The 14,409-nt window shown below is 35.4% G+C and overlaps 1 protein-coding gene across 1 annotated transcript; it reads right to left on the bottom strand.

The window, feature by feature from the left end:
* Positions 1-1,010: 1,010 nt before the first annotated feature.
* On the bottom strand, positions 1,011-3,019 carry LOC125876787 (uncharacterized). Its single transcript, XM_049558045.1, has 6 exons — positions 2,980-3,019; positions 2,749-2,878; positions 2,493-2,668; positions 2,113-2,407; positions 1,854-2,020; positions 1,011-1,747 (listed from the first exon to the last, which is right to left on the bottom strand). Exons 1-6 carry the CDS (start codon positions 3,002-3,004, stop codon positions 1,584-1,586), a joined length of 957 nt encoding a protein of 318 aa, XP_049414002.1. The 5' UTR covers positions 3,005-3,019; the 3' UTR covers positions 1,011-1,583.
* Positions 3,020-14,409: the final 11,390 nt, after the last annotated feature.

The raw sequence follows: 14,409 nt of genomic DNA, 5'->3' as shown, positions 1-14,409 counted from the left end.
AACTGCAAGAGAAAGGCTACGACCACTACACACGCTAACAACCCATACCCTCGCGAGAAAGGACAGCACGCTAGCCCTACTAACCTTCAACCTTAATACGCGACCTCCACTCCTTCCTATCTAGAGTCATGTCTTCGGTAATGTGAAGCTGAGCCAAGTCCTGTCTAATCACCTCTCCCCAATACTTCTTAGGCCTACCTCTACCCCTCCGCGTACCCTCTACGACCAGCCCCTCACACCTCCTCACTGGGGCGTCTTCGCACCGTCTCTTCACATGTCCAAACCATCTCAGTCTCGCTTCCCTCAGCTTGTCCACCACAGATGCCACTCCCACCTTCTCCCGGATTACTTCATTCCTAATCTTATCCCTCCTAGTGTGCCCACACATCCATCTCAACATCCTCATCTCCGCAACCTGCATTTTCTGAACATGTGATTTCTTGACTGGCCAACACTCCGCTCCGTACAACAAGGCCGGTCTAACTACCACTCTATAGAACTTACCTTTAGTCTAGGTGGAATTTTCTTATCACACAAGACTCCAGAGGCATTCCTCCATTTCATCCAAGCAACCCCAATGCGGTGTGTGACATCATTGTCGATGTCGCCACTTCCTTGGATTACAGACCCGAGATACTTAAAACTATCTTTCTTAGGGATGGTCTGTGTGTCAAGTCTCATTTCCACATCTGCCTCCTCCAACGCATCACTGAAGATAAAATGTCTAACTGATGTATCGTGCCAACTTTAATGGACTATCTAGATAATTAGCCCAGAATTTATGTAATGGACTATCTATGTATCGTGTTCATTTATGGTTTTTTTTGGTGTCTTTGGAAGGAGAGAAATAACATATGCTTTAATGGAATCTCGACTCCTATGTTTGGAATGTTTATTCAGTTGGCACTTTCTCTCCCCTGTAAACAGTATGGATAACTTTTTGAATTTTGTTAGCTCCCTGTCTTTACCTTAGTAGAATATTCAGGGAATTCTTTTGGCTGTTTTACAGGTAAGTTTGCTTCATGTTTTGTTTGAAGCAGCTTCTTTTGCTCTCTTGTAACATTTGCATCTTCTTGATGCTTTTCTAATATGATTTGATTACTTTACCAATTTTTTTTTTTAATGTAAAACTTAATATTTATTTTAATATTTGAGAGAACATTTAAAGTATGTTGTAAAGTAAATTCTACTTTTAGTTCTGAGGGTCTTCCTTTTCACTTCCATACTAGAATTTGCTCGAAAGAAATAAAGTGATAACTAGGAAATGCACTATCCTAAGTCGAGAGAAATGGAGAGGGCATTCTTGCATCATTTTCCTCACTTTAAACAAATACTAATTGATACAACAAGAACGGAGAAATAATGGGCTTAAATTCCAAATAGTAGTAGTTCATTTGCATTACTTGTATGAGAAAGAACACCGGGACTAGCATGGCATGCCAAATTGGCATGATTGATACAGGCAGATCAATTTGTCAGAATGAGACTTATGACTTCAATGTTCTTCTATCTGGTCTGTCCAAACAGTAGAGAAAATATTCTCTCAACAATAATTGCTGTCATGATCAAATTCTTTGTACTAATTAGAGCATAATTTTATTAGTAGTAGCCCCATGCACAGTGACTTCAGCCTCTATAACACAAGTGTCCCTGACGAGAAAGCCGGCTCCTGGCAAACTGAAATACCCAATTGATATAAATCTTGGCCATCCGCAAACCGTCTGTGATCCACTGAACCAATAGTTGGCTGCAACCAAAAGTAGTATACATGATGATTACATAGTAATGATCCATTAATCTTTTCAGCATTTTTACATCATTAACTTTTAAAGTTCTCGACTGCTGTTAAGTACCTTTGCCTAAGTCATGTTGGGCATTAACTTGATCAAGGATACGCATTGTAAAATCTGCATATATTTGACAACCCTGAGAAAGGCTGGTTGGTTCTGCCAATGCCAAGTATAGTGATAAATGGTTGCCTGTACCACTCCCTTTGCCCTTGGGGTATACCTGTATCTTCCTGTTCAAGTTTATACATAGATACAGATATCCATTATGTATATGACAGATATTTAGTTACCCTGTTTGAATAAAGGAAACGAGTGATTGTACCATTTATGTTCTGCTACCATGAAGGTCTTAGAGTCTACACAATCTGCAGTAAGAGAAGAGAACTTGTCGATCTTCCAGGTGTGCTTATAGCTAATGGGGTCTTTCACCATGGAGAGACAGTCTTGTCTACCTCGGAACTTTTCTTGACGGACATATACCTCTGCTCCTAAGACACACGTGTCATCTACAACATACCCATTTTCTGGATTGTTGAAAGCTTCTTGACTCATGAATCGATCAAATCCCCATTCCACCTTCATAGCATGGAATCTTCTTCCCTTTCCAGTAAATGTATCTGTTGTTGTAATTAAGAAGACTTGATTCTTTTTCCTTTGTTATGTGTAAAAAAAAGAAATTGAAGTATATCTAAGAACTGAGACCTTGGAGGACCAAGTAGTTGTCATTGTTGTGATCAAGCAAAAACAGCCGAAAACCAACATGGACCTCCCAACCTGCAGGTGCTAGTGAGGTTGCATCCGCCATCATCAGATACACAGAAACATGCTTCCCTGCTTTATTCTTGCTTTTGTTTCCATTTTGATGAAACACCAACTTCCTGCAAAACTTACAAAATTTATAACTGAAGAGAGTAGTTACATTAATTAGATTACAGTAGCTAGGATAAATTTGCTGCACCATTTATATCCGCCGGCTTCGAAATAAGGAGAGGTGTATTTCTCAATATTGTTCTTCTTTAGAAGAGAAAGTGACTGAATTTTGATTGTGTAATGAGTAGGGGGGGTTTCTGAAATGGATGTTGAAACTCCTGCAACAAAATATTAGTAGGAGGCAGCATTAGAACATATATATATAAACTGAATGAATTGAATTATTTTGTACAGTAGCTTTAAATCCATAAGAGCCCACCATCTTCTTTGTAGAAATTTGCCATGACCAAGTATTTGTTATTATCTTCAAGTCTGAGGTGTACAATCATTAGCCTATTATTTATATGTATGCATCACAATTAAAAAATTGAATTGCCTCTCCCAAAACGTTATCCTTAACTTAAGCCGGGTTACATGTGTATCTTCTGTTAGCATAACATTCCAAAGTTCCAAATGGAGGTTTCGAATACATATTCAGACTCTTCGATGTTCCCATCTTTTGTTGCTTATTACGAGATTCTACATGTCTTCTTGTTACACCACACTCTTCCTTTCTTAACATATTTTAATAAATTTATGTTTAGAAATTCTTTTTAAGTTCAAAAGTTGCTTTTTGGTGAAGGAGCATAAAATTTCCTTATTTCTTATATATGTATCCGATATTTTAAATTTATTTATTTTATATCCAATATTGATAGAATTAATATCTCAAAAAGGTTACTCAATATGATTCTTTATGTAACAAAATCATTGAACTTTATTTTGTATCAACAAAATCACTAATTCGAGAATTTTATTTTTCAAAATCACTCAGTCAAATTTATAATTTTTTTTTAAAAAAATCCAATATGAAAAGATAAATTATTTTGATACGATGTGAAACTTGGACTCCACAAATAATTAAATTAAATAAAACCCATAAATAACCTTAAAGAATGAGGAAATCATTTTTTTTTAAAGTTGGGATAATTTTTTAATGAATAGGTTCGTTTTAAAATTTATAAGCCTTTTTAGACCTTAATTTAGATTAATCTAATGTTTGTCTATTGGATAGAAATATATAAACAATATTAGATCTGATTGTTTATCTAAAAGAATATCTTTTAAGTGTATCGTAGACAATGACATTTGAATCGGGAAAATAATAATTAGGATAAAAAAAATACTGCAACAATTGTATTAATTGATTTCAAAATATGAGTGTTACAACTTTCTGATTCATCTTTTCGAATTTATGTATTCAAGGGCTCTTGAGTTTGATCTTGAATTCCGAACTTGTTCTTGACTGTACTTGGATTCAAGGGCTTTTGAGCTTATTCTTGAATTTGGTGGTCTTGATCTTGAGTTGTTCTTGAACTTGATCTTGACTTGTACTTGAATTTATTCTTGAATCTGGTGGTCTTGATCTTGAGTTGTTTAGAACTTGATCTTGACTTGTACTTGAATTCAAGGCCTTTTGAGTTTGTTCTTGAATCCAGTGGTCTTGATCTTGAGTTGTTTTTGAATTTGAATGCTTGAGTACTTGAATTTTTGAACTTATGGCTTTTAGAGAAATCTGCGGCGTTTGATCCACGAGCTTTCTCTAGCTTCTTGTTAGAATTTTGGGGTCTTTTTAGAATTATGAGGACCCCTATTTATAGTTGTAGAATGGAAGAGTTATGATGAAAACAAATTTTCCTTCGGTCAATCAAATTTAAGTGAAATGGCGAAGGAGTAGTGATAGAAACAGGTGTCCTTGGATCAATCAAATTTAAGTGATATGATGATATTTGATTGGTCGGAATACATCACTTGTACATGTAACACATTTTTATTGGTCTTTTATTGGAATAGGAATGTCATATCATTCTGACACATGACATGATCCTATTGACTTCTTTGTTTGATGTGGCATGCCACGCCATTTGACACATAATACCAAACAAGGCCTTTAGGATAAGATGACATTGAACTTAGCAAAGTAGGCTCATCATTTGTAGCTCAAATTAATGGATTAGTCCAATGAAATTGAACTTTAAATAAATCCATATTTATTAGACTTAAATAATTAATTTAAAATATTTATTTGGATTAATATATCTTGAATTTAATATGATTTGAATCATTTAATGAATTTATATCCAATAAATTTTAAATAATTAATGTACATTTGCATAATTATTTTTTTTAAAAAAAAAAATTGGGGCAAGGGACATTTGTATAAATTAGCTGAAATTTGAAGTATGGTAGAAGAAAAATAAAATGAAGCTTTCAAAATAAAAATAGCAAATAACAAACTTTGCTAAATTTAACATTCAACTTTAATCTTCATCCATGGATGAAGACAACACAACTCCCACACCTTCTACCCCTCCAAAACCCCCAGATATAGGTTTGTAACTTTGTACCCTCAGATAAGTACCATTCTACAAATCTTATTCTGATCTTAAATTGCTTCAAAGATAAGCTATTGAGGAATTAACTTATTTCTGATGTAATTTTCGATGACAAAAGTCCTATTAGTAGTGGATGTTGTAATGATCTTCTAGGTCATTTTTTTCATCTTCATATATTTTTTATATTTAGAGTTTTTCTATAACCGCCCGAGTCAATTATGACTTAGTAGGACTGACATGACAATCACTAGACATGTTGTTTGTTGTTTATGCTAGTTTCCATGATTTGGAGCTTCTGATGTTTAGATATTTAACTTCGATAAAAATTTTAGGTAAATATATAACTTCCGAATGTAATTCTAATTGTTTCATTAGCTTCAAAATGCCAATTTTAGTCTAGATGGACCTTTGGTTAGGGTCTGAGGATTTCGGGCTCATTTCAAGCTACCTTATGATTTTTAGCTATAATAGAGCTTGGGGTATAATTTTCATCAAAATGACCTCCATTGGAAGTTTTGACAGTCTCATTGAGTCTGTAATGTTGTTTTAGGTTGGGGCATATTCAATTTGCATTCGTGGGACTCTAAACAAATTTTGAGGGTCCATTTGAAACATAAGATTTAATCCCTAGTTTGCTGGTACATTAGTTGTTAACGATACTGCTCTCGTGGAGCTTGGCTCACTTTGGCGAAACCGCTCCAATGGTGAGCCCATACCAGCTATGGCTTCTGACATCACCCATACCACCCATACCAGTTATGGCTCCAATGGTGCCCCGCTCCTGCAGAGCTTGATCACTTCAACAATCTTGCTCTAGTATGATAGGGTCCTCTTCTATGGAGTAGAGGTGGTCCCATGACCTCCGCCACTACGTGGCCCTTTCCACACAGACAACACTGCACTTAGGACCTCAAGTCTACTAGGCGGTCATTGGGTTTTAATAGCTTTCTTCTCTCTCAGTTTCTTCACATAGAAGAAGTCCCTTTTGAGCTCGATTAGAAGGGACATATTTGGGGAATTGTCGTGGTTGAGCTGGGAAGTGTGGGAGCATTATCTCACTTCGAAACTTGTATGTAATGACCTTCTAGGTCATTATTATTTATTCCATTATTTTTGGCATTTAGAGCATTCCTATAGTGACCATAAGTCATTTATAACTTGCTAGGATTGACAGTTCGGTCACTTGGTCGTTCGATTGCTTTTTGTGCAAGTTTTCATGTTTTGGAGCTTTTGAAATTTGAATGGTTGACTTTGGTCAAAACTTCAGGTGGATGACCTCTACATACAATTTTGACGATTTTATTAGCTCTGAAACGTTGAGTTTGGTCCAAAAGGACCTTCAGTATGGATTCTGAGGCTTCTCAACTCATTCCGAGTCACCTTGTGGGTATTTACTTTAAATGGAGTTTGGGTGTGGGACCCACTTTTCGTCGAGATAACCTTAGTTGGAAGTTTCGACATATCTTTTGAGTCTGGAATGCCAAATTTAGTGAGATAACATATTTTGTTTGCATGCATGGACATCCAAACCAATCTTAAGCCTCTAAGCAGAGTTTGTTAGGACTTCGTTAAATTTTTTGGTGTATTGTGTTAGTGCAGATGCTCAAGCAGCCCTAAGCGAAAGTCGCTTTAACGGCCAGGGTGTTACTTAAGCAAGACCTACCAGCTCAGGCCTAGCCGCTTTAGCGACCCTAACTTTGCTTAAGCGGCCAGGGGACCGCTTTAGCGGTAGGCAGTCTACATGGCCAAACCGCTTTAGTGGTAAAGTCATCTCTTTTGTGATGTTGCTTAAGCGGCCATAGTGAACACTTTTGCGGCATTTACATGAAGTTAATTTAGTTTTCAGATTATTTTCTCTTATGTTGTATTTGATTTTGGAGCTTTGAGAACTCGTTTGGTTGTGGGAAATCAGTGTTCTTATGGAATTCATTAGAGGATTGCTTGGGCACTTTGGTTGGCTCATTTTTCACGCGTATTGAACTGTAAGTTCCCCTCCTTCCTTCTTTGTTATGAGATTTAATGGTGAATTGGCTTCTTTTGTTTGCATGATCTGAATTGGTTATTTTACGAGCTCGGATTGTGTCCATTTTCTAGACACAAGTTCCTTGAGATAATTAGGACCAAATTAATAAAGTCAATGTTGGGATTTCTGATGCAGATCCCACAATTTCGTGATTTTGGTGCCGACAAGTCTATATTGATGTTGTGTTCATATTTTTAATAGTGTGGAAACAATTGGACGCCTTTTGGAAGGGGAAACTATAGAAGAGTGATTCTGGAGCATGTGTGCTCAACTTTGAGGTAGGCTACGACTTACCGGTCTTTAGATTGAACTTGTGATTGTGAATTCATGTTATTATTTGTAGCTTTTTCTTGTGCTTAGCCTAGACAAAAACTAGTGACTGCCTTAGACTTGCCTTTTGCAGTTAATAAGCCTTTTAGGTACTCAGACGTCACTTCAGACGACTTAGCTCCGTATAAATTGATATAGCAGACTTGAGTTTGATAATATGAACCTTAGCTAGGCGAAAACTCAACTCTCGTTACCTTTCATCCATAACTCTCTTTATGATATGGCCCCAATGTTTTCGATTGTGAAAGCGGGCTTCGTTCGACTATTTTCGGATTGGTCTTGGACTCAAGCTTAGAGTGGCTTCTGGCAGCTATGAAGTTGGGCCCAATTCATGGTAGCCCTTATTATGATGACTTATGTTATGTATTCCTTCCCTGACGGATCTTATAGTCATGGTTCAAGTCGTGGACACGCTGATCTTATAGTTGCGGTTCAAGGTTTAGGTACATCGTCTTCAATTAGAGTCTGAGTTTCAGACACATTACCCTTGTTAGGTTGAGATCTGGTGGTATGCTTCTATTGGGTTCTTCGCATGTCTTAGCCATGGTTTGAGGTCCGGACTATTGCACTCCCTTATTTTGGATTTCACTAGTTCTCATTCATAAATAGTTGTAGCTCTTCTGTCTACCCATCGGGCTTAGAAGAGTCCATTTGGGTTATTTACTTTCAATTGTGCAAGAGTGTACCTTATGGGCTCATAGGCCCAGTTAGGTTAATAGCTAGTTTCTTGCTATTCTTTTCGTTCTTTCTTGGACTCGTGTGCTTTGTAGTTAGTATTTCATTATCATTTCGCTCGCTTGACCTCTAGTTGCTTTTACTTTCTCTCTTTTTAAATTAATTTTACTTTTCAAGTTCACTCGGTCTATGATGCCTACTGAGTACTTGTTGTTTGGTACTCATACTGCACTGTGCATCTGTTTACTTGATGTAGATCCTAGCGCTAGTCGTCAGCATTGATTCAGGCCAGTTGCGGAGGACTTCAGAGTTGAAGGTTAGATGATGGCGTCCTAGTTCAGCCTATCTTCTTTTGTACATAGTTGTTGGATACTCTTTTGTCTTCCAGACAAATATGTACTTTTTGTCCACTTTTGAGATTTTTACTCATATAGTATCTTTGTACTGATTTCCACCAGGTTGTGGGTTGGATCTTGTACCTCTGTTTTTTGTATTTATGTTATTGTTCTTCTTTTTTCCACAGTGTACCTTGCTTTCTTGTTTAAAATTTCTTGTTGATTAATGTTTCTATCCAATATGCACGTTTCTTGTCATTTTTGGATATGGATTGACATACCTATTACTGGATTATGGTAAGTTCCATCATGGCTCATCTTTTCGGGTCGTGACATCGTAATCTTGTTAATCTTCTCGTTCTATTCTTGAAATTGGTATTCTTGAGTTAGTATGGTGTAGGATTGTTTTGGGTAATGTTTGACTTGGAATGTGCCCAACCTTTTGGTACAAGTTCCTTGAACTATTTTACCTATTGGTGGAGTCAATTGGGTTGTTTCGTACATCGGTACGATGGGTTCATTCGTTACCCAATTTTGGGCAAGAGATTTCTTATTGTATCATGGATATCAAATAGCTCCTATTGTATCACACACCGAGTCACTACCTCAAAATGATCTTTAGCGGCAATTAATTAACGACAATAGCTTAATTGTCACTAAATATGTAGTTTTAGCGACAATTAGCACTCTTTGTATATGTCCCAAAAGACTTTAGAGACATTGGATCCAATGACAATTAACTAATGCTGGTAAAGGCTTTAACACTCTTTGTTAATGTGTATATTTATTGCCGCTAAAACGTGTTTTTGTTGTAGTCAGTCTCTGCCCTAGGCGTGACCGACACTCGAAAACCATTACTTTTCTCAAGCGAACCCTTGACTTGGCTTACTGCAGAATAGAAGAATACACTTATGCAGAAGCTTTAAAAATGATAAACATTCACACCTCTAAACATGCTTTATGAAAAGTCTGATATATAAGTATGAATCAACATAATAATATTGCTTATGATATTTGAAAATCAAGACTCAACTGATTCACTAACTTATGTATGAAACCTCTACTGAACTAAGATAGATATTTGGAACAGACTCACCGCTACCTGAATAATACACTAGAATGTCTATGTTGAATTTGCTTTTAGTTACTGTAGTAATTTTTTAGCATAATTAGTTACCTAGCTTTAAAATGAATTTGAATTTTAAATATTTTTTAGGTTTTTTTAATTGTCAAGATTATTTAACCTTTTTTGAATTTTTGTTATGCAGATTTTCTGCAGACTATATTTTCAAGTTGGATATTTAAAGCCCTATTATGCTTAATAAAAATATTGAGAAATATTTCAATCAATTCTTTTTGCTGCCCCACTTTTAAAAACATCAACGGTGGTATCAAGAGCTTTATTGATCTTACGGGATCTGTGAGTTCTTCCAAAGAACTACCATATCATTTTTAACCTGTTAGGACTACTTTGAACCCGCAAGGGTTATTTTTCAATCCATTTAAACCCGTTAGGGCTATTTTCAACCTGTGCTTTTTTCAAAAAAATTTAACCTAAAAAAATTGCAAGCAGTAATCTCTCTTTCAATGCCCCACAAATTTTCACGAATGAAAACTATCAAATTTGATCCTTGAAGATAAAATCATATTTTGAAAGCAATGTGATATGTGATGGAAGAAAAATCCTTGCAACAACATTTTGCAAATCCTACAAAAGTTTAGATTAAAGCACTTTCAAAAGATCTTTTAGACACGATACAATTATTGAAGGCGTTTTTTTTAGCACAAAGTATAAAGAAGAACAAGAAGAAAGAAGAAATTTTTAAAGTTAAAAAACAATGAACATATATAATTTAGCATCAACTGCCAAAGCAGAAATTGAGGAGGAATATTTCTTAAGTTATAGTATCTATAGCAAAGGAAAAGTGTTGAATTTGGTTTTAGTTACTCCAATATTTTTTTTGCATAATAAATTAAATAGCTTTACAATGAATTTGAATTTTACATAGTTGTTAGGATGTTTTAATTGTTGAGATCATTTAGCCTTTTCTGAATTTTTGTTATGCAGATTTTCTGTAGATTATGTTTTCAAGTTAACTATTTAAAACCTTATTATGCTTCATAAAAATATTGAGAGATATTTCAATCAATTATTTTTGTTGTCCCATCTTTTAAAAACACCAATCGTCTACTAAATAATGAGATAAATAATTGAACTGGAGCCCTCCAAATGCAAGGAGGTCTCACCAAGAGCTGATGGAAATGATCTCAACGAAGTACTAGATGTCGATCTTGAGACTCAGGGGCGGACCTACAGTGGGTTAAGTGGGTTCATATGAACTCACTTTGTAGAAAAATAACGTATATATATATATTTGAAATTTTATAGGTATATATTAAATTTTGACTCAATTTAGCACAAGTGCGGTGCTTAGCCTAGCGATGAAGAGGGTTCATTTTGGCCAGCCAACTCGAGTTCGATTCTCGCTTCTAGCATTGTTTATTTTATTTTATATCTTGAACCCACTTCGTGAAAATCCTGGGCCCACCAGGCCGAAACGTCAGGATTCTCGCTTCCAGCATTGTTTATTTTATTTTAGGAAAAATTGTATGAAATAATAAACTATTAATTCAAATTAAATGCTATAGCAATAGTTTATTTTAATTGTAATTCGCAGCAAACATCCCCTTTTTTTGGCATCTGATCTCGGTATACAATTAGCCATTTTATACATTTCGGTATAAAATGTATAAAATGCGTGTGTTTGTATAAAGCGAGAGAAAAGTGTATATACAAATACAAATACAAATACATATATATTTTCATCTTATACACTTATATTTATACAAATAAGATCTTATTATACAAATTACAATGTATAAATGAATTTATACAAACTGAACAATTTGTATAAAATTGGATGTTTGTAGCGAATTATACATATCAAAAGCTCCATAGCAAACATAAAATTTGTTATGGAGCGCAATTATGCAAACTATAGCTATAACATACAAATATGATTTTTATGTTTGCGATATGTGAAAGTTGCTCTTTATTTTATATCTTGAACCCACTTCGTGAAAATTCTGGACCCGCTAGGCCGAAACATCAAGATATGAAATGTACTATATGTAAAACATGCAAATATATTGAAAACAATAAAGGTTTAAAACTTAGATATATGCAACAATATCAAATGCTTAAATAGTATTCAAAACTTTCATTTCCAATTCAACTTACCAATTTCCGAGATGTTACACATGTAGAATGAAATATATACCAACAATCTCGATCTACAAGTATGTATTAGGTAAGACATAATTGTATGATATTTTTGAACAAAATAACATCAAAATTAATCAACATACGGATTGTACTTATATAACTAAGACTCAACTTCGCAGGGTTTAACCACACCCAATAATTTTATTTTCAACAATCAAGTCGGTTGAATAAGCCCATTGATCATTAATTTTATTACATTAATCTCCCCCTTAAAATTTTAGTTTAACCTATTGTACACATATTCTAATTATTTATATAATTTTAAAATACTTGTACTTATTAGCATGAAATGCACATACATCACATGTATCAAGAAACTTGTATTAATATATGCATGAATGTTATGGATGAATTAAGTTATATGGAGATTAAGTTATGATTTTTTTGTTGAAAATTCAGTTTGATACATTACACACATTTAATATATATACAGTGTTTATTTTACAGTATTTGTTTATGTGTTTTTAGAAAAATAAAGTTTTCTTCACTATCGTGAAAGTTAACTTTGTAATTCTAATGTTTAATTTATGTACAATTTAATATCCCTATTTTTATTTCACATTCTACCATGTGTAAAATAATTTATATAAGAAAATAAAGGAAAACACCAACACTAATCCTTAAAAAATTATGTTTTTAATAAAAATAAAATGTCATATGAATTCATTTCACTCATTCACTCGAGTGAATTGACATGCATAGTGATGCATTTGACATTTATCAGAACTCTATGGGATACAGAAAATACTGCACAGTTCAACCCTAAGAGCCACAAAAATGCAAATTTTAATGGGCAGTTACTTATGGACTTATGATGCGGATAACAAGGTAAAAAAGAAAAAAAATCATGTTATAACACAAAGAAATAGTGTGAGACGTGCAATGTAAATTACCTTTCAAAAAATTCAAGATGACGAATGGAACAATTAAGAAATTATCAGAAGATGTGGAGATTTATATATTTTTCAAGCTCCCCATGAAATCTATTACGCGATTCAAATGTGTTACTAAAAGTTGGTGCAATCTCATATAATCGTTCAGTTTCATCAATCTTCATCATAACTATACCTCTTCAACAAAAGAAGAATTCATTCTATCATTGAAAGAACAAATACATTGTCTTTTCTCCGAACTCCTAATGGTGAATATGATGATATTGATTATATTTCTCCTGATCTAGATGTGCCATATTTGTCCACTGGTTATGGTAGTATCTTTCATCAAATCAATGGTCCGTGCCATGGTTTGATTGTTTTAACAGATTACGTAAACTTTGTTATATTAAATCTAGCTATATAAGAAAATATCGGCTTCTCCCAACAAGTCCTTTTGTTTGCTCTCGTGGTTTCTATCGTGCTATTGGAGGTGTTGGATTTGGCTATGACGCGATCCGAACAGACCCCATAAGGTACACTCGTGTGCAAGGTTAAACAAAAATCCGAACAGACCCCATAAGCCCGACAGGTACACAAAATATGTAAGTCTATCATAAAGAAGAGTAATCAGATCCAAACCCAAGAACATCAGTCGGGATCCTAGACCAAGTAGTCAACCAGTCAACTCCCAACCCATCTAGTAAGAGTGGCAATCAACTTAGGTCGCCCAACCATACAGTCCACTCCCAGGCGCGTGAGCCGCCCAAAAAGCAAGAGTGACTCGGGGGAGTGTAAATTCCATATAGGATCTCAGATATCCAAGCAGCCCAGCTCGCCAGCCCACTCCCAGTGGAGTCAGCCGCCCAACTATCAAGAGTGCCCAGGGGTGTATCAACCCTGAAGAGGATCTCAAGTAGGCTCCAAGCTACCGTGGATCAACGTCTACTCCCGGAGGTATCACAAAAGGCTCCAAGCCGGAAGGACTCCAATCTTGAGAAAGAATACAATATATGGTAACACATTGGAGCCACATAAATAGAGAGAGGAGACAGAAAGGGCCAACAAGTTGCACAAATGCCTAAATTAAGGCTCATTCTATCACACCCAAGTTTGCTATTCCATTCTACAAGGATCTAGTCCATCTGAATGACGTCGGAGACATACCAAGGTTACAAGGTGCACAAGTCTAAGTCAACATTTGTCTATCCTAGACTAAGGCCAAAACATGCTCCAAAAACCACGTAGTTAAACAAGTAAATCACATAGTATGCGACAACATACGTACAATCCCAGCTATTCATGGTACTACCCTCGAAACAGTAGTAATCAACCTTAAGTCTTGGTTTCTAAAAAGAAAAGAAGGTATAACTAGGTACACTCCCCCAATTCACACTAATCATCATGAATTCACACATCCATGCTCAATCTAATTAGAAAGAAAATCGTAGCCTACTTGAAGGCCGACTGCGTGCGCTCCAAATCACAATGCCGAAGCTTTTCCCTTTCGAATGGGCCTCTTAACACTGCTAGGCTATTAAAAATAGGAGCAATCAGTACGATCATTTAGACACCAAAATCACCCAAAACAGAGACAACCCAATTTTTAGAGTTAAACAGGAGTCGTGGGACTTGCATCGGAATTTCTGAATTTGACTCATTCAAGAGGTTCTAAAATACACCTCCATCTGTGTTCCAAATATGAACGCAATCTGAGGCCTAAAACAGCCCACAACAATAATCAACAAAGGAAGCAACAAAGAGAGATGGGGCAGCAACTTAATCACGAAATT

The sequence above is a fragment of the Solanum stenotomum genome, chromosome 1 (assembly GCF_019186545.1).
Source record: "Solanum stenotomum isolate F172 chromosome 1, ASM1918654v1, whole genome shotgun sequence".
NCBI lineage: Eukaryota > Viridiplantae > Streptophyta > Magnoliopsida > Solanales > Solanaceae > Solanum > Solanum stenotomum.
This window is presented reverse-complemented; position numbering and strand designations above follow the sequence as displayed.

Bases quoted from the DNA above. Each gene is read 5' to 3' on its own strand.
- LOC125876787 (XM_049558045.1), bottom strand. From the start codon at position 3,004: ATGGCAAATTTCTACAAAGAAGATG. The intron at 2,408-2,492 runs GTCTCAGTTCTT...TTACAACAACAG, and splicing joins CAACTACTTGGTCCTCCAAG to ATACATTTACTGGAAAGGGA. The intron at 1,748-1,853 runs GTACTTAACAGC...TTTTGGTTGCAG, and splicing joins CCAACATGACTTAGGCAAAG to CCAACTATTGGTTCAGTGGA.